Source organism: Sander lucioperca, chromosome 16 (assembly GCF_008315115.2).
Source record: "Sander lucioperca isolate FBNREF2018 chromosome 16, SLUC_FBN_1.2, whole genome shotgun sequence".
Taxonomy (NCBI): Eukaryota; Metazoa; Chordata; class Actinopteri; order Perciformes; family Percidae; genus Sander; species Sander lucioperca.
In genome coordinates, this window is record NC_050188.1 from 7,455,750 (window position 1) to 7,479,921 (window position 24,172).

Here is a 24,172-nt window from a genome sequence, read left to right on the forward strand (position 1 = left end):
ATGTTCAGCATGTGTGAGAATGCAAGGATGAGAAGAAGCCTTTTTTATCCTGATAACCCTGTTGGCATCCCTTTGAATATCTGTCTTCAAGCTGTCATGCAGTTCATATCTAGATTATCAGTTAGGCTTAGTTGATGCACTAACGTTCAAGTAGCAAAGCTTTGTGAAACTTGATTTAATGACCATTTTTAATAATCTCTAATCAGGGGCCATGACCTCGTCGAAATCAAAAAATGAAATGAATAACAATTGAATGGAACGTAATATAATCTTTTTAATCCTATGAAAAAAGGTTTATTAGCATCAATCTTGATGGCGCTTATGAAGAACAGTAAACCTCAAACTAAGATTCAGTCTTAACATAAGAGAGAAAAACTGCCATCTAGTGTTGTAACTGGGGTAATGTTAGAACAAGGGCACTCATCCATCCAATACCCCTCACTCGACATCTCTCCATTAGTGCATGTACTGTCCTGAGCATGTGTGTGTAGTTCAGGCCTGTGTAATGTGTGTAAAAAACTACGACAGAGTGAAAATGTGAATTTCACCTTGTGGGATAAATAAAGGCATGTCTTCTTCCTTATTTCTTAAGGAGGAAAACTCCATCTAGCCTACTGCTCCCTTTAAGTGACAAAATAACGCCAACATGTTCCTATTTACATGTTGTGATTTGTATAGTCACAGCGTGTACAAATAACAAGGTCACATGAGACACAGCCATCTTCTAACCGTATACATACTGGGAACTATATTCTCAGAAGGCGCTGCTACTTGGGTGTTTTGACGGAAGTTAGAGGAACCAGAGGGGTCAAAAGTTATATGACGCCACTGACAAAACATAACGTGTCAGATATAAAATTACAGATTTTTCTGGGTTTGAAAACATTTAGGATAGTGTAAGTACACAACTCAACAAAATATATAACAGGTATTGTCGTTTTTAGACATTTTAATGCAGAAATGTTACATATTGTACCTTTAAATGCAGGAATGCAGGATTATTCTGACAGGGTGGTATTAGTATTCGAACTACAGTAAATAATAATAACTAATTCTTCCACCACAGACCTACACACATGACAGTTACCGTTGTGTTTAATGCTATGGCAGACGGGGATAATACTCCTGCCATAGCACTCCTGTTTCCAGACATTACTAAAGACAACTGTAACTGCAACACAGAACTGCACTTATTTCCCTTTTTATTTGCCATAACCACAATCCTTCCCTAACCTTAACTGTACCATATTTGAAATGCACCGATATTGTTGAAAGTGAGAATTTGAAAAAACGGATGTTGTCATTGAGGGTAGAATCGTCCAACATAATATATATAAATATATATAAATATAAATTTCCAACACCCCCCATTGGGCTGCAAATTGAGCACTTTTCTCTTCCTATGTCTGTTGATATGCAAACAGAAAAGTCATATTAATCACTTGTTATGACCTATGAACAACCTTTTCCCTGGTCTACATGCTAATTCATTCATAACGTTTTGAGGTACCCTGCTAAGAAACTGATAATCCTACCACCTTACACAATGAAACATAATGAGAAAGAAAGAGGTCTATCCTTATTATCTGAGATGCCAAATCATAGATTTTTGTGATTAAGTGGTGGAATTTAGATGCATCCAAATGGTGCCTTCAACAGTACTGAGCAACTGTTCCACCCAGAAAAGGCTGGAATTACCAACATCAGATTTCACTTTATGCCTCTCTTATTTACGAATCAGACCAACAGGGTGTTTGCTGAAATCAACTTACAGGATTTCCAATACCTCTACGTTTTACAGCTTCCAGTGTGTAAAGTTACCTGAAGCAGCTGCTTTTGTGTTACTGATTATCTTAAACTAAACGGTGTGGCGTTAAATATATAAAGAAGATGTACCCTGCTGACATGGTTTCTGTTTCGCCACACCTCTCCATACATAACGTTTGTAAAAAATTGCCAAAAAGAGATGAGTCAGCATTGTTCAGGAGCCTCAGTCTTGGGTGCAGGACGGTCCCTGAGCAGAGGTGGAAGGACCAGCCAGGAGCTGTGCAGGGCAGCCTCCAGCAGCAGCCACCTGCTCCTCTGCCCGCAGACACAGCTGCTGCAGAAAGTTGGCTGTCTCCATAACCAGGTCGCTCTCATCATCTACAGGGAGCAGAAATACACTTTATTCAGACGTTATTATGTCTGTTGTGTTGGGCTGGGCAATATGGACTATAAATAATATTCTCCAATTATATCAAGCAATACAAAATATATATATATATATATATATATTTTACATATTTTGAAATCTCTCAAGAATGTTATGCTCAATTTCACCCATTGATGCATACAATCACACCATTATGAAGATTCTAGTAGCCTAGTCCCTGCAACATACTGTATGTAAATAAGTGAAGTTTATTTTCTAGAGCACATTTAAACAGCTTAAGCTGACCAAAGTGCTGTAATAAAACGCAGTTAGGTGCTGTATAAAAGGACATTAAAATGTAAACATAAAAGTAGAAGGAAAACACATAAAGAACATCCCAATGACAACAACAAGCAGCAATTTACAGATACTGAATTATAGACATTTATAACAGATTGAGAGATTAGAGAGTAAAAATGTGTCTTTAGCCTAGATTTAAAAACAGAAATGGAGAGAGCATATCTGATATGTAAAGGCAGCAGGTTCCACAGTCAAGGAGCAACTGCAAAGGCTCTGTCAGTTTTTAGTTTGAGTCGAGATCGGGGGACATAGAGGAGAGATTTGTCCTCAGATCTAAGAGACGACGAGGCTGAGTGCCTTTGAATAAATCCGTAATATAAAATGGTGCCTGGTCATTGAGAGCCTTGAAGGCAATCTGCAGGGTCTTAAACTAGATTCTGAAGTGGACAGGGAGCCAGTGAAGAGAGGCTAGCACTAGGGTGATGTGCTCACATTTTTTAGTACCAGTCAACATCCTTGCAACTGCACTATGGACCATCTGAAGGCAACCTAATGAAGACTGGGGAAGGCCTAAATAAAGGGAGTTTCAATAGTCCAGCATGGATGTAATGAAGGCATGAATTACTTTTTCTAGGAAGCAGCATTTAATTCATTTGTTTATCATTTGTATTGGGTGGTTATTTCCATTTCTATACAGATCACTGTGTGTAAACTTAGATAGCCTTTGAGAAGCTTTCTTGAATTTACATGTGAGTTAATCTTACCAGACTGCTCCCAAGGCAGACAGAGACACTAAATTGTGCTAAAAGTGCTGAAGGGATTAGCCAAATGGGCCAGCCGCAGATTGAATCAGATTGTATTGTTAGATAGCCTGTCTGGGATTTCCTGAGTTCTATTCACTTTTTGCTGTTGTGGTATCACTCAGACCCCTTGATTAGCCCAGCCCACAACCTTTTGTTTCAATCTACCCTTGAATGTTAATCTGGATTAGAGATTTCATGACTGCTATGAAATTCATTCTATGTATTCTTCTAAAGCTTAAAGTAAATATTGTTTTCTTCAATTTAGATCCTGAGTGAAGTATTCTTTAAAACAAATTCTTCTACCTCACCTTTCAGTTCTTTAAACCTCGGAGCATCCTTCTCCAGCTCGGCATCCTGCTCCTGCAGAGTCCTGCACATCTTTTTATGAGTGAACCAGTGGAGCTTTTGGCACGTCACACTGCAGTAAGTCACCTAAGGCAAATAAAAAGAAAATGACCTGGACGTAATTCAAAAAATTTCTCATGACATGACTGAATTATATTACAGAAGACTTTGACTTACTGCTTTACAAAGGGAGCACCTCTTGTGTGCTCCCCTCTCCCCACATGTAGCACAGTAGTCAGCATCTACAATCGCCATCTGACCTGTTACGGCCTGGGTCAACACTGAGAACGCTGTTGGGTCATTGCCCTGGAAATAATATATAAGTGTGTATTAAAGTTATAACCACATTATCCCTCATTGATGCGCTTTTTGCTAAAAATGATATTCTATATACTGCACTTCAGTTCTCTGATATGTTCTTCACTTACAATCTCTACTGGTGCAATGCTCCTCACCAGCTGTTGAAGGAGCGTGGCCTCACAATAAGGAAACTTCCTGATACAGTCCCGAATGAACTTCTCTTGGTACTGTGGGAAGCCATCGCTGTCTCTCCCCCTCAGCAGGCTGGGGACCCAGGTTCACGGACAACAACAAAAAGACATAACATCTCTTAAAGCTTTAAATTCCAAGTTTGCTCTCAATGGGTTTTCCTGTACCACTGTACAGGGTGCATTGTTCCTAGTGGTTCCTTCCTTTAATATTTGTTGTAGATATGTTGGGTCCCAAGAGGATGAACCTCTGCATTATTAAGCTTCCATCCACAGACCAACATTTCACATCTCATGTTCTAATGTGCAGATTACCATCAAAGTAACAGAGTAACAAAGTCAACAGTTGCAACACCAGCAGTAGCTGTGACACAGAGCTCATGGTGTTCTGACATCTACATCTGAGCTTACAAGCTAACCAGGGGAACACATTTATGTACTGCATGGGGGAGAGAGACCACAGTATGGCATGGTGACAGACTGAGAGATACCAGTCTATCTGAGAGATTGCAGTTCTCTCATATGCAGTTTGTTTATCAATATAAAATAATCCTTTATTGATCCCCAGAGGGGAAATTCCGGTGTTGCCACAGCACAAGACAGAAATGAGAATAAGAAAATAAGAATAAATAAAGTAAAATAAAATGAATATGTTAAAAGAGTAAAAGTAAATGAAGTACACAAGAGCAATTAAAGACAAGTTACAAGGTAAGAGATAAGTTAAAGCGACATGGTATGATATGATTAATAGCAGCGAGTGTAGAATAGAATAAACAGCGTACACCACAAATATAATGCAGTATATGACTTGGTGACTGGTAACGTAGTATGAGCTGTACCATATAGTATAAGTGCAATGTAATAGTAGTAATAATAGAATACTACTACTACGAAATGCATTGTATAAATGTATAGATATATAAAGATATATCAAATATAGCAAAGAAACTACATAAATCAGTCCAACAGAGGGAGTGGTGAGAGCTTCTGGAGTGTGCCAGACAATCCAAAGTGACAGCAAACAGAGCTCAGAAGGGAACCTAAAAATGAAAATAGAAAACACAAGACCCTAAATCACACACATCAGCAAAGTTAAAAGCACCATGTGATTGGCAGCCATGCCCACTGGTCATGGAAAATGACAGCGCCTAGCCAGAGATGTGACCTGCTATACGTGTGGGGTGGAAAGGACAGTCAGTTAACTGTGCAAATCAACAAAAGCAATGCATGTAGCAGAACTAGCAAGAACTGGCATGGCACTCCATGGTTCCTAGGCACTGTGGATGGCCCTTTGGACTGGTTAGAAGGAATGGTTGGTCATTTGGGTATGATTATAATTAAACTAATTTTCGTTGATACCTGGTAAGTATGCCCTCTGGGCACCTCCCTAGGAAGGTTTTTCAGGCACGTTTAGCTGGGAGAAGGCCTCAGGGAAAACCCAGGACTAGGTGGAGGGATTATATTTCCAACCTGACCTGGGAACGTCTCAGGATCCCCCCATCAGAGCTGGTTAATGTGGCTCGGGAATGGGAAGTTTGGGGTTCCCCGCTGGAGCTGCTGCCCCCGCGACCCTTCCCCGGATAAGCGGATGCCGATGGAATGGATTGTTGGTACCTGTCTCAGATCAATCTGAGGCAGGTACTACAACTATAAACTACTACTACTACTAAAGTTTCCGCTAAGATTATAGTTCAGCACACCCAATTTGTTTCAGAACCTCAGCTGGAGGTTTGCATTTGCAACTAATTGATATTATTCTTCTTCTTCTTCTTCTTCTTCTTCTTCTTCTTCTTCTTCTTCTTCTTCATCTTCTTCTTCTTCTTCCCAAGAAATCCATGGTCCCATGCACGAAAACTCACCAAACTTTGTACACAACTCCAGTCCTGTGCCAAATGCAATCAGTCCAGTATGTGTGCTAATTGTTCTGATGGTGGCACTAAAGCAGCCAAAATTCATAACAAATCAACCGTACATGCTACAACGTCGCAACTTATGCCAAACTGTAGCCCCAATAGAGCAGAAACTTTGCTGTGGTTTTACCCAGTAGCAATTTTGAAGTCCATCACTCTGCTTTTTCTAAGAACTGCAAAACTGCTTAAACCTATCCCCTCCCACATTTTTGGCTTTATTGACATCAAACTTTGGGAACTTCATCTCCAGACTGTCATCCACGCATTTACAATTCAGATGTTTGATATATCACTGCTGTATCTCCGGTCTTTCTCCATCCTCTATCTCTCTTCTCTGTTCTTGAATGTGCCGTAACGACCGGAGCCTCTCTCAGCTTAACAGACTGTTATGCTACCTGGCTAGCTAGCAGCTGTAATGTTACCCAGTATGCCATTCGGCCGTGTTAATTTGTAAATGTACATTTATTAGTGTTACAAATGGTTTGTGTCACAAATGGTTGTGTGCTATGGTGTTTTTTCATGTTAAAGAGAGTTATTTGTGGGTTATTTATTGTTGTGTTATAAAGTTACTACCATGAGTGAGAAGGGTAAGCAGAAAACAGCGTCCCCTTCTCAAATCACTCAAAGATTACTTTGGCCGTAGCACTCTCCTCATATGGGAAATTAATACCAGTATACGGTGTAAGCCGGTATACCACCCAGTACTATTTCAAACCATTAATTTAATCTTTGATCGCCCAAAGTTAAAAAAATGTGCTAGTTTACTCACAAAATTTGTGAGATCCTGGCAGTCCAAAAGTGCACTACACCTGAATACTTGTTCATGTCACCCTATCAGACATCAGATCATCAAAATTATCCCAATAATAGCAACAACGGAAGAATAAATAAATCTCAGCATTCCAACACATCATCATAATACACAACAGAAAATGCATGATGTCTCAGCATTATTATGAATCAAATAAGGCAATTCTGAAAAAATGCTTCAATAGTACCCTTAAAGGCATCCATGCTATTCAATAAAATTCAATTCAATTTTATTTATAGTATCAAATCATAACTATCGAGTTATCTCGAGACACTTTACAGATAGAGTAGGTCTAGACCACACTCTATAGTTTATAAAGCCCCAACAATTCTAGTAATTCCCCCAAGAGCAAGCATTTAGTGGCGAGGAAAAACTCCCTTTTAGGAAGAAACCTCGGCAGACCCAGGCTCTTAGTAGGTGGTGTCTGAAGGTGCCGGTTGGGGATGTGATGAACAGTGGCAATAATAGTCACAATAAAGATAATGGAAAAGTGACTACAAATGGTAGTCGTAGTAGTTCATGTCATAGCAGGGCACTGCAGGGCGTTACAGGATGTAGCGTGGCACAGCAGAGCATAGCAGGACGTAGCAGGACGCAGCAGGGTCCCACAGGACGCAACAGGACACTGTTGGATGTGGTGTCCCACTATGGTTTTGGTATTTATCATGACTACTGTAGCTGAGTGTTGGACTGCTATGGGTTTCCTCACAGGGGAGTTGATGGATAAACTATATATGCGTGACACGTATACTACCTTTTGTACCTTGATATCCTCATGGTTCCTACAGCATGGATCCTTTCATACCCTCACCTCCATAAGATGAGGGTATGAAGAGGGGGCCCTTGGTTAGATCTACAGAACATGACCATATCAAGATAAGAGAAGAGAGAGTCATAAGATGTGATGCCACAGATGCTGGTCTCACAGAATTCCGTGAAATGATCACGAACTGTTAACACCGCATTACGTGGTGGTGGCACGGAATGTGTGAAAATTCTGTGTGGCCACCACGGAAACAATGCCAATGTAAAGTCAATGAGAAGATGACGTAGCATTAAGAGCGACTACGGTAGCGAGAAGTATGAAAGGCCGAAAATCTGCGTAGGGAGGTTGGTTGGGGTGGTGGATGGGTCAACCAACACAGGACTTTCACCCAGGAGACCGGGGATCGTGTCCCGCGTGTCACGTTTCCTAAACCCAACTGCCGCTTTCTTCTTTTCCGAAACCCAACCGTCCGTTCTTCTTTTCCTAAACCCAACCGTCCCGATGTTGTCCCACATGTCATGGAAACGTAAGCCCACCCACGACCTTTTCCTTAACTTAAGGAGCCATGTTCATTTCACGGAATTCTTCCGTGGGCTCATCATGGAATTTTCGGCGATCGTGTTCATTTCACGGAATTCTTCTGTGGGCCCATCACGGAATTTTTGGCGATTCTGTGAAACTGACACAGATTTTGAGTTAAGGGGCCGTGTTTATTTCACGGAATTCTGTGAGCTCAGGTTGGATGCCTATACAAAAGTGTGCAATGGTCAAGAAGAGAAAGGACTGGGCCCTTAATAGCAATCCACATATTGATATAAACACTATTATGCCAGTAACTTGATGCTGATCTACCCATCGGCTGTAATCAGTGAAAGCAACTATGAAATAAAATGAGTTCTGGGAGTGCTGCTGGTTCTGTATTCAGAGGACACACTCATAAGCCTCACCTCTTAACAAGTGCATCCAGATTGTCATCTTGTTTGTGTAGGAAGGCCAGGCATTTCTGTAGCACACAGCTGATGTAGTGCATCTTCATGGCCAGGACCTCATTCATGTCTTCCTGCTTCACACACTGCTCACACAGCATGTCCATCACCTGGTAACACTTCTCCAGGGCAGCCATGTCCACCAGCACAGGGTGTTCCTTCACCAGCAGGACTATCTGACAGATTGGACAGGTGGTCAGACAAACATTTCTGGACAGAATAATGTCATTGATTGAGACAGGGAGGACAGTACATAAGCAGATCACCAAGTTCATAAGGATTCATCCTCTGGTAACCAAGGATATGTGCACCACATGTTATTGCAATCCATCCAATAGTTGTAGAGAAATTTAAAACAAAACAAAAATATCAACCTCATGGTGGTGCTAAGGGAAAACTCAGGGGATCAGTAGGCTTTATCCTCTGGGGAACACGAATCCATCCAGAGTTGTGGAGACATTGCCATCCATTGTAGTTTAGTTGTTTTTAAATTCTCTTTAACAAATATTTCAATTGTTTTAACTGCTCTTTAATATTTTATGTTAGGCACTTTGAATTGCTCTGTTGCTGAAATGTGCTATATAAATAAAGCTGCCTTGCTTTGCTGCTCGCTGTTTGATTTGAGCCATAGCCTAAGCGGGCAGGCCTACAACTCAGGTGGGCCTGCCCGGAACTCAGCTAAATCCCCAAGCCGCACCGAACGTGCTGAAGGCCTGCATCCAGAAACTTTGACAGAAAGAAACTCTGAATTCAACCACATCAGGCAAATGCCACCATAACCCTGGCCAAGTGGGGGTAAAAAAAAGATGTGCACCCAAACATGTCAGAGAATGCCAGAGAGCTCCAGGAAAAAGGCCTTATTCAGAATATCCAACCGGAATATGCTATTTACATGACCTGTATCAAATTCGGAATATTGTCATACTCGGAATAATAGTGGAATTTTGGTGTGCATGTAAACATACTGATTGTTGTGGATGCTGTGGTCTCAGCCTGGCAACCTCCGTGAACTTCAAGTCTGGGGAGGAGGCGACTCTCTTCAGTATTTTGAATTTGTACTGCAGTAACTATTTTAAACACTAGCTGTCAGTATTACATATTGCACCTTTAACTTCTACCAAAGTCCTTTTCTGGTACTTACTTGTACTTTTACTCATGTTTTGCTTTTTTTATGGTAAATGGTGGTCAGGAAACTACACTATAAATGGGCTGTATTATTACCAAGCTTTCATTTGTGAAAAAGTGGATTTTGTGGGTTTGTATGAATTAAAGGGGCGCTATGCAGTTTTGGCCATTTCTTCGCTGTTTTCTCGCTTTTTGCTCGCAGGTTTCTCTATAGAGCTCCCCCTACAGCTTCGGAAAAGATATTTGGCAGCTCCTATGTTTACTCGTGTCTGACTCCTCGCTTGGTCAGTCTGCCGTTTCCTCTTTCTCTGTTCCTCCGACAATGCTTTCCTAGCTTTCTGCTTCTTTTTTTGCCGGTTCAGCCATGACGATAGCGTGAAAAACTCCATCACTACCTTGTTAGCTGGTTCCTGAATGGGCGTATGTGTGCAGTGCCGTGAAGCAATTCGTTACATCACGAGACCTGATATCACGCGATACTTCCTGACGCTGAGGCTGGCAGCCGGCTGAAAGTTGCAATGGTGGTTTTTCTTTTCACAGGCGCTACGGGGAAGCGAGACGACCACCATTCAACTCAAAAAAAGTCATGTAACCATTCCAATGACTCCGAAGCTGTTCATTTAAGGTAAATTAAAGTAAAAAAACTGCATAGTTCCCCTTTAAGTATTACGGTCACTGTTCATGAGCTAAGAACTCAGAAGTGAAGCTGAATAAAGTGATGGCTATCTTCTTTCTTTTTCCGAAGGGAGGTTTCCCTCTAGCAGCACCGGCAGAACGACTTTAAATGTCTTGATTGTCATGAATTTTGGATATGGATATGGAAGGTCCCCAGAGGTTGCATCCTAATGACAGTAAAGAATTACTCACATTTCATTGAGCACCACCAGCATGTTGAAGTGTTCACATGTACCGTGCATGTACAGTCACCTGCAGTAAACGTGCGTGGGAGCGGGCCTCACCTTGACCGGGTTCAGGTTGGTGGTCATGATGATCTTGTGCAGGGGTCCTGCTAGCCGGGGGGGGAGCCGGGGCTCCTTCTCCTGTCCCTGTGGTTGGGTGTAGTATTCCAGCCTTGCCCGCGAGAAGAAGTTGGTGATCACTGTGACACAGTCGTGCTGGCCTGGAAGGAGTGTCCAGGTTAAGATGATAAGAGATGCCCCCCCCCCCCCACACACACACACACACACACACCCAGTCAGCACAGTGTCAGCCTGTCTCACCTACAAACGCTGCCATCTGAGCAGCAGTGCGACCCACAGAGTTCACCAGCTCTGTCTCTGCTCCTGCGTCCAGCATCATGGACGTGATGTCTGTCTTCCCTGGAGCATGTGGGTCAGTCATTTGCTTTTTAGAAATATAACACTGCATTGCACCACCAATTATTTTTTCTAAACTAAAATGACAATGAATGTTAGTGTAACCACATTTAAATTCATCTAAACTTCGAGAGAACCGTAGATGTTGAAAAGCGGAGAGACACACACAGGTGTACCTGACAGGCCAGCGAACATGAGAGCAGTGTATCCATATTCATGCTGGTTGCAGTTGACATCAGCCCCATGCTGCAGCAGCAGACGGCACATGTCGGCCTTGCCCTTATAGGCTGCATGCATCAGGGGAGTCATGCCATACTTCAGAAACACAGGAGAGAGGCAACATTACATGAGCAGTTAGTTTATATGTATGCAAAGAAGCAAGCCAGGTATTTACTCAAAGCAGCATTAATCCATTTGTTTGATCCCAACAAGCTGAAAATACAACATTGATATATTATTATCACCTTATAAAGTTGATATGGCGTACACGTCAGAAAGCAGTTTGTTCTATACACATCAGCCAACACAGAGCAACATGAGCAACATGATCATTCATCAGGAGTTGTGTTTGTGTCCACCTGATGAATGTCAGTCCAATATTCTCTCTCTTTTAGCTCTGCTTTGGTCTCCAGCAGCTCCGGAGGGAAATGTGTGTCTATGTCACTGCTAAATACTCCACGATGTTTCCCAGCTACTGTCTGACTGTCTGCTGGTGCTGAGTAGGGATAGGGCACTGGCTTTATGCAGGCTTTCTCTAAACACAGAGTCAGTAATAATTAGCTGGTCATAGTGAAGTTTTAAAAATTCAACTAAATCAAAATGTAATTGTTATTCAATAACAGACTCTGTTTCTGACCACTTGCTGTGTATGCTTTCCATGTGTGTGTGTGTGTGTGTGTGTGTGTGTGTGTGTGTGTGTGTGTGTGTGTGTGCATTCGCGGGTGCGTGTGTGTGTGTGTGTGTGTGTGTGTGTGTGTGTGTGTGTGTGTGTGTGTGTGTGTGTGTGTGTGCCGCCACAGCTGATCCTGACACTCAGACAGTCTGGAGTGGCGTGATGCTATTATCACATAGCTCTCAACCATATGGCTCCATCACAATGAATAACATATGTTACAGTGACATAACTGACATTGTGGGTGAGTTTATTTTGTAACATGAGCCTCCTGTAATTTAGTATCACTTTGAGCACCACAAACCAGAACATGAGAGTGAAACAGGGCTGTGATAGAGTTTCTCAACCTTGGGCTGGGACACACAGGGTCACTTCAAATGACTGTTTACATAATTCAAGCAATTGTTCCTTCTCTTTGCGTACCTCGTCCAAACAGTTGACTCGTACTTCTTTGCTAGCGAGCAGCTGGGCAGCTTCCTGTACATCACCTGCAGACCAAATCAGACACAGTCAGAATGTAAGGTGCACAAAGGATAGATGTCTAAATGAAAACTAACATCAACACAATTCATACATGTATACATATATATAACTATATATCCTAATTAAATAAAGAATTGTGGTAAAGCTTTTATTTATGGCTGCAAAGTCAGTAATCTGAGTGATTAGTGTTCTGTACTGTACTGTATGTTGAGTGTATGCACATGTGTTCATGTTGAGCTGAACTGAAGACTCCATGTTTTATTGAAATGAATGAACTGGAGGTGTGTCAGGCAAACTCTATCTACTGTCCCTGTCATTAGTTTTGGAAATTATTTACAAATGACATAGCCATGAAGTAGAATTTGAACTCTGAAATGATGCCCCCTTTTGTTTCTCATGTATTGCTGATGCACTGCACACATCCCAGTTATATATCTTTACCATTATAGTGGACAATGTATTGTGCTTCAAAATTATCTTAAGTGAGTGGCTACACTTTGACACTGTACTGTACAGAGTGTTCCCAATAAAAACCAATAACAGAGTGAATAAAGCGTGTAAAGTGTGTAAGAGAGCAGTGCTCACCGGCGGCGATCAGCTGCAGGATCTTCCTCTCCGACGCTGACAGATCTCCTCTCTGAGGGGCAGCCATGCTCTCCAGTCACCTCTGCTCTCCTCTCACAGTTAGAGTCGACAGGTAGACTGGTACACTGCAGTGTACACAACCCTGGAACATACCACTGTCCCACACACGGGGGGGGGGGGACACCTGATCTGCGGGATAAAATAGTAGTCAATGTTGTAAATGTCCCTGATTGATTGATTGATTGATTGATTGATTGATTGATTGATTGATTGATTGATTGATTGATTGACATAGTTTTCCAATGTGTGCAGCTCTGACTGCTTACTGTGTTGAATGTGTCATCAGGTCCAGACTTCCCTGCGGCGACAGTGATGTTATAAACTACTACAGCCCGACCCACTCCGTCATAAGATCGAATCAGACACATTGAGATGGAATTCTAACCCATGTTTGAGCCTCACTCAAAGAATAGAATCCAGTAAGACTAATATCCTCCCCAGAATCTTGTCTTTGTTTCAGGCTCGCCCTACAGAAATTAGCATCAAGGAATTCAACAAATGGGATAAACTTCTCTTGAGGTTTATCTAGCAGGGGGAAAGACACTGCAACTCCTGAAAAAAGAAGGTGGTATAGCTGCACCACGTTTGAAAGATTATTTCTACTCAACCCAAATCAGGCCCTTATTAAATGTATCTAATCAAGATTATACTACAAGATGGAAGGATATAGAAAAGACTTTGATTACAGACTTCCCTATTCAGGCAGTTATAGGCAACAAATAATTGGTCAAATAATAGATACATTGAAAAATCCATGGCTAGAATTTCAACTCACAGTTTGGAACACAATTAAGACAGAATATAAATGATTTGATAAATGATGGATAATTAGATGGAGGGCACATGAACCCAATCAACTAGATCTTAGATTTAAAACATGTAAAGGAAAAGGGATCACAACATTCTACTCACTTGCAAACAAAGGGCAACAAAAGGACTTTCAAACTTTAAAAGAAGAATTTTCTTTAGAGCAACAGGATATCTATATGTATTTGCAATTATGTAATTACTTTGATAAATGTGAACAAAAATACCCAATAGATTTGGAAGATCCAGTGATGAAAAAAATTCTAAGGGCCTATTCGTGTGAATCTAACAAAGGTACTGTTTCTAGACTGTATAAAAGTTTCCTTTAAAAAAAAACATCCTCTACAGATTATATCAAAAATACATGGGAAAGAGAGGGAGACCTTGATGACAAAAGAGGAATGGCATAGCTACTGTGAACTGCAATAGAAATGTACTAATTCACACACATAGAGGGATTTCACATGGAAATGAGATTCTTTATTAGGCCAAAGCAGAACATTCCCTCTCAGGAGAAGGATGCAAACCGTTGGCATATATTACCTACATCAAATAATGGAAGAAATATTTCACATGAAGATCCCCAACCACTTCTAAAAAAAATTCTAGGTAAAGTGGACTTTTCCCTGGGAAATATTGACAAATACGTATTCAGAATAATGGTAACAGCAGCAAAGAAAAACATTGATAAAAAATTGATTGAATTCCCAAACCAATCCTACAGAAGGGACATACTGTTGCCCTGGTTACCAAGTAAGAAAAACAATGCGCTGTGTCCTTTTTTCTTTGTCTAATAGGGTCAATTTAAAAGGTGCTAGATTATCTCCCTACGAAGGTGTTTTCTTTTTCTTATATTATTACCTATGCGATCCGGTTCTACGGTTCTATTGTTAGAACTGTTTCATCCATCCATCCATCCATCTTCGTCCGCTTATCCGGTATCGGGTCGCGGGGGGAGCAGCTCCAGCAGGGGACCCCAAACTTCCCTTTCCCGAGCCACATTAACCAGCTCCGACTGGGGGATCCCGAGGCGTTCCCAGGCCAGGTTGGAGATATAATCCTGGGTCTTCCCCAAGGCCTCCTCCCAGCTGGACGTGCCTGGAACACCTCCCTAGGGAGGCCTGGTCTCAGCTCCAGCTCTTTGTGCTAACTCCATTAGTTACTCAGTTGTTTGCAGGGGGTACCTTACATGGTGATCTAAATCTGCAGCCACGTGCAATGATGTGTCACTTCAGCTGGTTCTAGGAGGAACATCTGACTGTTGCTATGGTTACTACAGTACTCAGCTGATCAGGAAGAGAGTGTAGTGCTGGGTTCACCATCTGATGGTCAGAGGATGTTCAGACAGCTGTGGTGGCGGCTGCAGAACCCACACCCAGACAGGAAAACATAAGTCATATATTAGAGGAATATCTCCTCACTCCTCGCTTGAACCGCAAGTTGTTCGGGCCCTCCTTCATGAGGAGCCAGGATGGAAGAGCAAGGATACAGGATGGAGGAGGGATCTCTGAGGAGCTATGAGCGAGGATACAGAGAGGAGGGGAGGAGGGGAAGCAAGTGGAGGAAACATGGATGCAATTGAGGGACCTGAGACGTACCCATGGACTTCTAGAGATCTTTAGCACATGGCTAAAGATCTCTCCTGGTCTACCAACATCATGCAGCAACTCCACTTCCTGTTGGTCCTCAGGAGACATCACCCTGCAGGAGAGGCTGCTGCTGTTCATCCACAGCGTGCTGCTGGGTGCTGAGTTACTGTGTGGTTCGTCAGGAGAGGTTGTTGCTGTCCATCCACAGCGTGCTGCTGGGTGCTGAGTTACTGTGTGGTTCGTCAGGAGAGGCTGCTGCTGTCCATCCACAGCGTGCTGCTGGAGGCTGCTCGCTGTCCTCTGTGGAGGAACTGTTCAGCAGAACATCCTGCCCTGGACACCATCTGTGTCCCCTGCTGCCCTCTGGTGGATGCTTCACATCCATCCACTCACAGACAGACTCCGATTCAGCTTGTACCCAGAGCCATATACACTGACACTATCTGCACTACCATACTCACACTACAGTCCATTTTTATTGGCAACAGTATAACCTGTATATTACCTGTATTTTACCTGTATATTACCTGTATATTACCTGTATTTTACCTGTATATTACCTGTATTTTACCTGTGTACAGGGCCACTACAGCTCAGCCATGTGCTTGATATGTGTGAATATGTGTGTGTGAATGGACCATCACGATTGGTTCTACTCTGTGCAATGACAATAAAGGACGTCTCTCTTCCATCCCAGATGTTTTACAGCTGTGGGTGATAGACAATTTCAGGCTGCTGCTCAGGATGTCCCAACTACCTGATGTCACAGATATCACACTGTCACCTGCCCCACCACTGTGTGTGTGTGTGTGTGTGTGTGTGTGTGTGTGTGTGTGTGTGTGTGTGTGTGCGCGCGCGCGTGTGTTTCAGAGGAAATAACAGTACTTCTGTGTAGCTAATCAGCTCTGAAGTCCGTCCCTCACTGACATATGCTGAGCAGGCGTCAAGTTAAAACAGATGGTCACACTAACACCGGAATTTCATAATAAGAGCATCTAATTTCCGGTAAAATGCATTAAACAAACCCTGACAGACTGTATGCCACTGTTTAAATCCATTTCACTGAAGACGGATTCTTAATAAGCATTTTTTATTTAACTAAGGATTGGTTGATAGATCTGCTCCATGTCTCTGCATACATTTAGACTTTAGAATGAAATATTTGTCTTGCTGTGACAGCTGAGTGGCTGGATACAGCCTTGGTGCAGTCGTATCATAGTTACTGCCCATTCCGTGATCATCAGTTGGGTGGACAGTGCAGAGGTAAGGAGGACAGCAGCAGAGACTGACTCTTTGAAAGATGTCACCAAACCATTTCTATAAATGTTCCGGAGATTAAGGTGACTAGTGCTTGCTTAGTCACTAGCTTGACAGTTAACGGTGAGTATGAATTTGATTTGCGGGGGTATTTTGGCGACCGTAATGTTATTAGTGTTGTACGTTAGCAGTAGACTTAATTAACCCGACCCAGGGTTAGTCTGATGAAAAGTGCTGTGTCTGCCCGGTTCAACTCTGAGATTTTCTCGCATTGCACAGCGCTGTGAAGAAATAATCTCTGAGATTATGTTATGTTCTGCCAGCTCACAGCAATTTAATACAATAGCAGGAAAATTGTCGTTTGTTTATTCAAAGTCAAAGACAGTCCAAAGTAGTGCAACTTTGCACATTTTTGTGGGTCTGAGGTGTATGTCACATTGTAGCTGCCAAAGCTCTGCTGCTCTCTGTCTCTGGTCCAGTGTGAGAGGGGGAGTGGCCAGCGGCTAGAGCGGCAAAAGCCAATGTTTGCTTCTTTTACCTATATATTTAACAATATCTTTTGCATTTCTAACCCAAACAGCGTCAAATTTGGCACTGCACTTACTCATGCCTGTAGCGAGACATCTGTCAAGTTTGAAATCCATCGGACAGACAGACAGACAGACATTCCTGCAATTTATAGATAGATTTCAGCCAGCCCATCTTAAAGACATTATCATGCAGGCTACTGAGAACACATCCATCAAATGTCACATCCAAAGCAAACATAAGCGTGTTGTAACTGAGTTATCATCTTTTCTACAGGCTGTTACTGGATCCTTTTCTTGCTTTAACAGCATTTAAAAGCTTCATACCCTCTCGTTAATTGTATTCAGATCAACTGATGTGCCATTATAAAGAGAAACATTCTCTTCTAAAGACACAAGTTGTTATGTTCTTGACACATTTGATTTATTTTGCCTTTATTTTATTATTTTTAATTTTTTTTATTTTCTGCAAGTTTCGATTTGATGTGAAAAATTTAAACTTGTTTGGGAATCATTACACTTGTAAACCAAATGATGTGAACTCTAAAACTCTTCCACATATTTAGCAGAGGCTTAAATAGTTCTTTACAGGAAACGTACTGTAAAATTATCATACAGTGAGTGGAAGGCCTTCCCACGCTGAAGGTCTGAATCTGGTTTCAAAGCCTTGTCCAAGCGGTAATACAATCGTGGTGGATGAATACTAACTCATTTATTCACTTTATTTATATTTGTTTATCTTTAAAAGTAGTCAAATCTAAATATAAACAGAGTCTAAAACTAGTGTAAGCAGCTTAGAAAAATCTAGAGAATGTACAGTGTAGACAACCAGGCTAATGGTAGCCACAGCCCTGTCTGCCATCCTACTGAACCTCGAGCTAACATCCAAACTGTCCCATGATGACATGCCTTTATTTTGAAGGCTAAACATGTAACTTCCTGTACACTCCGGTTTTACTGTTGTCCCGTTCTTTCCAGGTTAGACCGGCTGCTGAGCGACCGTCTATTCCTGCGGGCTTTTGTTTGTCTGGATTTTTATCTCTGGAGCCGAAATATTTATTGAAACGTTTTTTTAAGGATTGATTCTATTTTTTATTTGAGCAAGATGGGCTGCGCTGGATTCACCTGCTCCAAACACTCCCTGTGCGTGCTCAACATCCTCTATGTGGTGAGTAGCACACATACCGTTACCATATGGGTTCTAACAGATCTGCTCTCATCAATGATTCACTGTGGAACCAGGATCGCATGCTCACTGTATCCATCACATTCAACTAATGACAAACTCCCGTTTATCCAGCTGCCTGCTTTCATTACAGATGGGAGGCCAGCCTTTAAGGCTGACATGGTTTCCTTCCAAGACATTTTATGGCATTACAGAGGACGTCCTGTCCTGTCCATCAGCTCTTATCACCGCTGCTTTATCAACCTCAACTAGGCTATAGGTGTGTGTGTGTGTGTGTGTGTGTGTGTGTGTGTGTGTGTGTGTGTGTGTGTGTGTGTGTGTGTGTGTGTGTGTTCTTGTTTAACTACATTCGTGGGGTCCAAAAACCGGGAATACAGTAGCCTATACTTGTGGGGTCCGGACAGCTTTGTGGGGCCAAATGCTGGACCCCACAACTTTAAAGGGCTGTTTGAGGGTTAAGACTTGGTTTTAGGATTAGGGTTAGAATTAGGTAATGGTTAGGGTGACGGTAAGGGTTAAGGTTAGGCATTTAGTTGTAATGGTTAAGGTTAGGGTAAGGGGCTAGGGAATGCATTATGTCAATGATGGGTCCCCACAAAGATAGTGAGATGCACTGTGTGTGTGTGTGTGTGTGTGTGTGTGTGTGTGTGTGTGTGTGTGTGTGTGTGTGTGTGTGTGTGTGTGTGTGTTGCCCAAACAGGTTCCAACAAGGTTTCATTCCATAGTTCAAATGTGTCCCAATCATGATGTCATGATGATGCCATTCGCATTATCCGTTATCTGTAGATAAACTTCATGAAAGTGTAATACTTAAGCAATACTAAACTGCCATGTTAAAGGCTGAGTTCATATTTTTTCAAGTCAACACCTCGATGCTCATATGGACATTGAAGGTGTTATTGGTGGCTGTAATTGTCCCTGGTGTCCATACCGGCAGTGTACAGAGCCCTTCTGATGCATTCCAACGCCAGTGACTGGGGATACGATCCAGAGTAGCCCTCAGTGCAAATGCATTGGAAAGAACAGTTTAAGCTAATGTGAGGCTTAGGGCTGGGTATCCCTCAAAAAGGTACCTATTCCAATACCGTGACTTTGATACCGGTCCCTAAACAATACTTTTTTTCAATACCAATTCTCAAAAAGAAATTACAACATTACACATTATGGCACAAATCTTTATTTTTTATTTTTTAGCTCCTACTATGTCATCCCGTCTCTGTGTGACGTAGAGTTCTTCCTGCGTGTCTCTTGCAGTTTGACAAATTAAGTGAGATGTCTTTGTCCGCCCCCTGCTGCTGTGTACATAGGACTAGCATCATGCTAATGCCAGGGAAAGCTATAATCTTGTCTGCCATTGTTGTTAATTTCTCCCCAATTTCTGGTCACATTCCTGCTGGAACATGTCTGGTTGGGTAGTATTTGGTTTAGAAGCCTTTATTGGTGATGTTTCACGGTACAAAGTCTCGTGGACATGCGGGAGCATGCTGACCAATCAGAGCAGACTGGGCTTCTTCAGTAGGGGGTTTAAAGAGACAGCGCTCCAGCAGAGCGTCTCCGACAGAGGATAAATACAGGTGCAGCAGCCATGGGCAGTATGAGAAAGATAAAGTGTTTTTTGAACATTAAAGGTGCCCTGCCACACAAAACTGTTTGTATTTTTTAAAACATGTTAGGTCCATATGTGTTTGTGTTATGCTCTGTCAGCTCTAGCCACTGAAAAGAAATACGCGGAGAAATCAGGCCAATTACAAAAGCTGGTCAGTCTGACGTGGTGTTGCCTGAGCTCATTAATATTCATGAGCTCGCCCAGTTGCGCTAGGTAAAGGATGCTGATAGCCAGGCTCTCATTGGCTAGCTGTTAGCCAATCAGAGTCAAGCAGCTTAGCTCGTTGAATATTAATGAGAACTGGCAACAATCAAGCTGAGTCTTCCTGCAGGCTTTCTATACTTCTAGAATGGCCATGGTATAACTTCAGACATTACCACAAAGTAATGAAATATGTGTGGCAGGGCACCTTTAAAGCATGTAAACATGTCCTAGTACAAACACAAAATACAAGTATGAACTTGAAAACAGTATATAATAGGTCTCCTTTAAGGTATCAAGAACAGTGGCCCAGATACAGCCAAAGTTTGAGGGGTTTCTTCCTAACAGAATACAGTATTTTCTCAGGAGGATACAAGTTCATTGATCCAGTGTTTCCACACTGGGGATTTTTCAGATTGCCAATTTTTAAGTATACTTTTTTTGGCTGCAGTGCTTGCAAGATAAAATATTTCTCATGAGTCATCAGCCAGTATCCAGACTTTAGGTTCAAAGTCAAAATGAGATTTCAAGATTTCAGAAACTATTGCAATACATCTTTTTTTTCAAAAGGCCTCTAGGACTGGCCGGCTCCGGAGGATGTGAAGAAGACGTTTTACATCTCTGAAACATGGCTCAGAACCAGGCACTATTCAGCTACTGCAGTTTATAGGGAGTATAGTATCATACTATACTATGGTCTGTGTCAAATGTCTGTTTGGTGGCTACCAATACAGATTTTTCTAGGAGACCATCATCATAAGAACACTATGTAGAAGTCTGGTATCAAGCAACCACATTTCCAATGGGGATTTCCTCAGTGTAACACTTTACAATAAGGTACACAGAAATGTAGGTAGTTACTGAGGAACGAATGGTTAGTTAATGATTAGTTACTGATTGACTGATTCAAGCACTAATGATTAGTTGCTGGTAAACAGAATGGTAGCTACTGTTAAATGAATGAGTAACGAATGGTTATCGTTACTCATTCATTTAACAGTAGCTACCATTCTGTTGCTACAATTCAGTTTGTTGCCATCTGCAACCTCACCGCTAGATGTCACTAAATCCTACACACTGCTCCTTTAATGCTGTAGGAAGAGATTACAGTGTGGCCAGGAGCAAAAACTACGATAACTTTTTCATGGACATATTATACATATTGTCAGTGAGATGAAGTTTAGTCATCACAGTCATGATATGATCATACAGAATGGTGTAATACTATATGTCCTCTGTCTGTCTGTGACTATGATAGTAAATAATATAACAGAGCTGGTGTTTGTCACAGTACGGTACAGTGTCTGGTGCAGTGAACGGTACGGTGTCCGGTGCAGTGGACGGAACAGTATGATGTCTGGTGCAGTGGACGGGTGTCCGGTGCAGTTTACAGTATGGTGTCCGGTGCAGTGTACAGTACGGTATGATGTCCGGTGCAGTGTACAGTACGGTGTCCAGTGCAGTGTACAGTATGGTGTCCGGTGCAGTGTACAGTACGGTATGATGTCCGGTGCAGTGGATGGTACGGTGTCCGATGCAGTGTACAGTACGATATGATGTCCGGTGCACTGGACAGTACGGTGTCCAGCTTGTCCCTCACTTCCTCTCACTGCTGCTGCTCAGTCACACATCACACAGAGTTGATATGAAGCTGATTCAGATGTTGGTCTTCCTGACACGGTTTCATCCTCACCAGTTTCATTTTTTATTCGAAGCTGCCTGCTACTCTTACACTGACTTACACCCTGCAGTGCTACTACTATTATTTCTAGTTATAGTTCTATTATCCTAATTGTTACTATAATTGCCACTGTTCATCATACTAACTGATATAATTATTATGAATCATATTTCTGTATATCTGTATCTGTGTCTCTGTGTCCCAACCGGCAGCAGCAGATGGCCGCCCACCAAGAGCCTGAACATTCTGCCCGTTTTTTTAGGAAGTTTTTCCTCGCCACTGTTGCACCAAATGCTAAAAGGGAATTGTTGGGTCTTTGTAAATTATAGTGTGGTGTAGACCTACTCTATCTGTAAAGTGTCCTGAGACAACCCCTGTTGTGATTTGACACTATAAATATAATCTGTGTGTGTGTGTGTGTGTGTGTGTGTGTGTGTGTGTGTGTGTGTGCGTGTGCGTGTGTGTGTAGATGGTGAGCCTGCTGATGATCGGCATCGCGGCGTGGGGGAAGTGTTTGGGTCTGGTCTCCAGTTTCCAGGTGGTTGGGGGCATCATCGGCGTGGGCGTCTTCCTGTTCTTCGTGGCGCTGGCCGGCCTCATCGGGGCCATGAAGCATCACCAGGTCCTGCTCTTCTTCGTATCCTTCACACTGCTCCAGCTATGGCTGTTAGCACTGCCATTTATTTCACGAGAACACGCAGGAAGTGACACGGGACATGATTTGTTTGTTCAAGCAATCCGTGGAACCTCCCCTGTAGTCACGCTTGTTGCTGTTTCTGTTGGCACACGTGTTCAAATAATACAAAATGACCTTTTATAGCCTGTTTCTTTCTACACTTAAGTTCCTATTGTTACAAGGTTTCCCCTCAACCTGTGTTTGGCGCTGTCATTGGCTCTTGGATTACCGGACAGGTCCAGATATTTAGCCTGCTAGATATCTGGGAGCCTCTCGGCACGTCTCTGAATAGTTTCCTCAAAGCTTACTTCCAATGTATGTGGAGCTGTTTTCAGATCAACAACTCCTTTCAACATTAGCTTCAGTCTCATGTCTATTTGTTATTTACAACGCTGGAGTCAGGACATGTTTAGCCTAGCTTAGCATAAGGACTGGAAGCAGATGGAAACTGTCTGCCATGTAATAGTTCCAACTCTTTCTACTTGAGGAGTTGGTAGTGATAGAGCTACACTAGACTCCCCCCCCCCCGTCCTGACTCCAGCTGTCTCCACTCTGGCTCCAGCTCTCTAACCTCTATGAACAGATATTTGCAGATGAATTTAGAATCTGTAGGCAACAGGACAAGATTTTGGGATCGGAAGCGTTCTGTTTCCGTTTTTATAGTCCGAGTTAGTATTGACCAATCACATTTGAGCAGGCTTTGGTTGCATACACAAACAGTCTGTGTAGAGAGCATAAGAGACGGAATGCATTGGTCCAAACGTAATCACGTAACCCATCGGCTATCATCTGACGACGATTAGCTTTTAATTAGCTTTTATTTATTAAAATAAAAAGACTCTCAACTCAAACTCTTTTCTCGCGTCTCATGTTGCTAATCAGACCCGGCATACAGGGGAGGAAGTCTTGGTCTGGCTATCTTCTGGCTACACCGGATCACCCCAAATGTTGGCCGTTGCCCCCAGAGGCTTAAACTTGGTCAGGCCGAGAGCCGATGGGTTCCCAGATTGGTCAGGTTCAGACAGAAAGAGAAAAAAATGTATTCCCCAAAATGTTATGCCCAAACCTAACAGTTAGCTAATATATTGTGGCTGTTGAGTGCCGTCATGATTTTAACTTCCTACTTTAAACATTAAAATTCAGAAAGTAACAAAGTGTAGGATATGTACACAAACACTGTTCCATGGATCTGTGAATCGTCTTGGTAATGAATATGCTTATGTTTTGAATCTACGCTCTCTTCGGCTTAGTGTTTTGGAAAATCCATTTCCATTTATGTATGCATGTGCAACAGGATCCAGAGCAGTGTCGTGTTTCTCACTGTGCTCAGTGAGCCGGAGACAGCAGCCCTGCTAACCCCTCCACTAACACACGGTGGCCGAGGCTCAGGAACACAGCATGATGATGTGTGCATTGGTTGTTGCTCCTTGACAGTGAAGCTCAGTACATGATCGTCCTGTTCATGGTGTTTATTGTGCAGTTCTCTGTTTCCAGTGCCTGCTTAGCCATCAACAGAGAGCAACAGGTAAGATCTACTGCTTCCCCTTTCTCCATGACATCAGTTTTTAGCAGGAAACCCCACAGTATAACGCAGCTGTAAAAGAGTGGTTACACTGAGCATACACACACACACACACA

General features: G+C 42.4%; 2 protein-coding genes and 1 long non-coding RNA gene across 4 annotated transcripts in view; 2 read left to right on the forward strand and 1 right to left on the reverse strand.

The window, feature by feature from the left end:
- Window positions 1-1,073: 1,073 nt before the first annotated feature.
- On the reverse strand, window positions 1,074-13,132 carry LOC116035441 (ankyrin repeat and MYND domain-containing protein 2-like). Of its 2 annotated transcripts, none has more exons than XM_031278454.2 (10): window positions 12,945-13,132; window positions 12,300-12,364; window positions 11,161-11,299; window positions 10,889-10,987; window positions 10,628-10,788; window positions 8,505-8,719; window positions 4,038-4,146; window positions 3,760-3,888; window positions 3,546-3,669; window positions 1,074-2,145 (listed from the first exon to the last, which is right to left on the reverse strand). In XM_031278454.2, the coding sequence occupies exons 1-10, from the start codon at window positions 13,009-13,011 to the stop codon at window positions 1,991-1,993; spliced, it is 1,263 nt and encodes a 420-aa protein (XP_031134314.1). In that variant the 5' UTR covers window positions 13,012-13,132; the 3' UTR covers window positions 1,074-1,990. The 2 variants fall into 2 exon arrangements, with proteins under 2 accessions (XP_031134314.1, XP_031134313.1); XM_031278453.2 differs by having other exon boundaries at window positions 4,011-4,146.
- Window positions 13,133-18,115: 4,983 nt separating this feature from the next.
- tspan13b (tetraspanin 13b) overlaps window positions 18,116-24,172 on the forward strand; it is an 11,925-nt gene continuing 5,868 nt past the window's right edge. Inside the window, exons 1-3 of the mRNA XM_031279196.2 lie at window positions 18,116-18,352; window positions 22,328-22,495; window positions 23,979-24,059. Coding sequence (XP_031135056.1) covers window positions 18,290-18,352; window positions 22,328-22,495; window positions 23,979-24,059 — 312 coding nt within the window. The 5' untranslated portion in view covers window positions 18,116-18,289. The remainder of the gene's footprint in view (window positions 18,353-22,327; window positions 22,496-23,978; window positions 24,060-24,172) is intronic.
- On the forward strand, window positions 18,994-21,019 carry LOC116035851. Its single transcript, XR_004101466.1, has 2 exons — window positions 18,994-19,998; window positions 20,394-21,019. It is a non-coding gene; the product is annotated as an uncharacterized LOC116035851 (long non-coding RNA).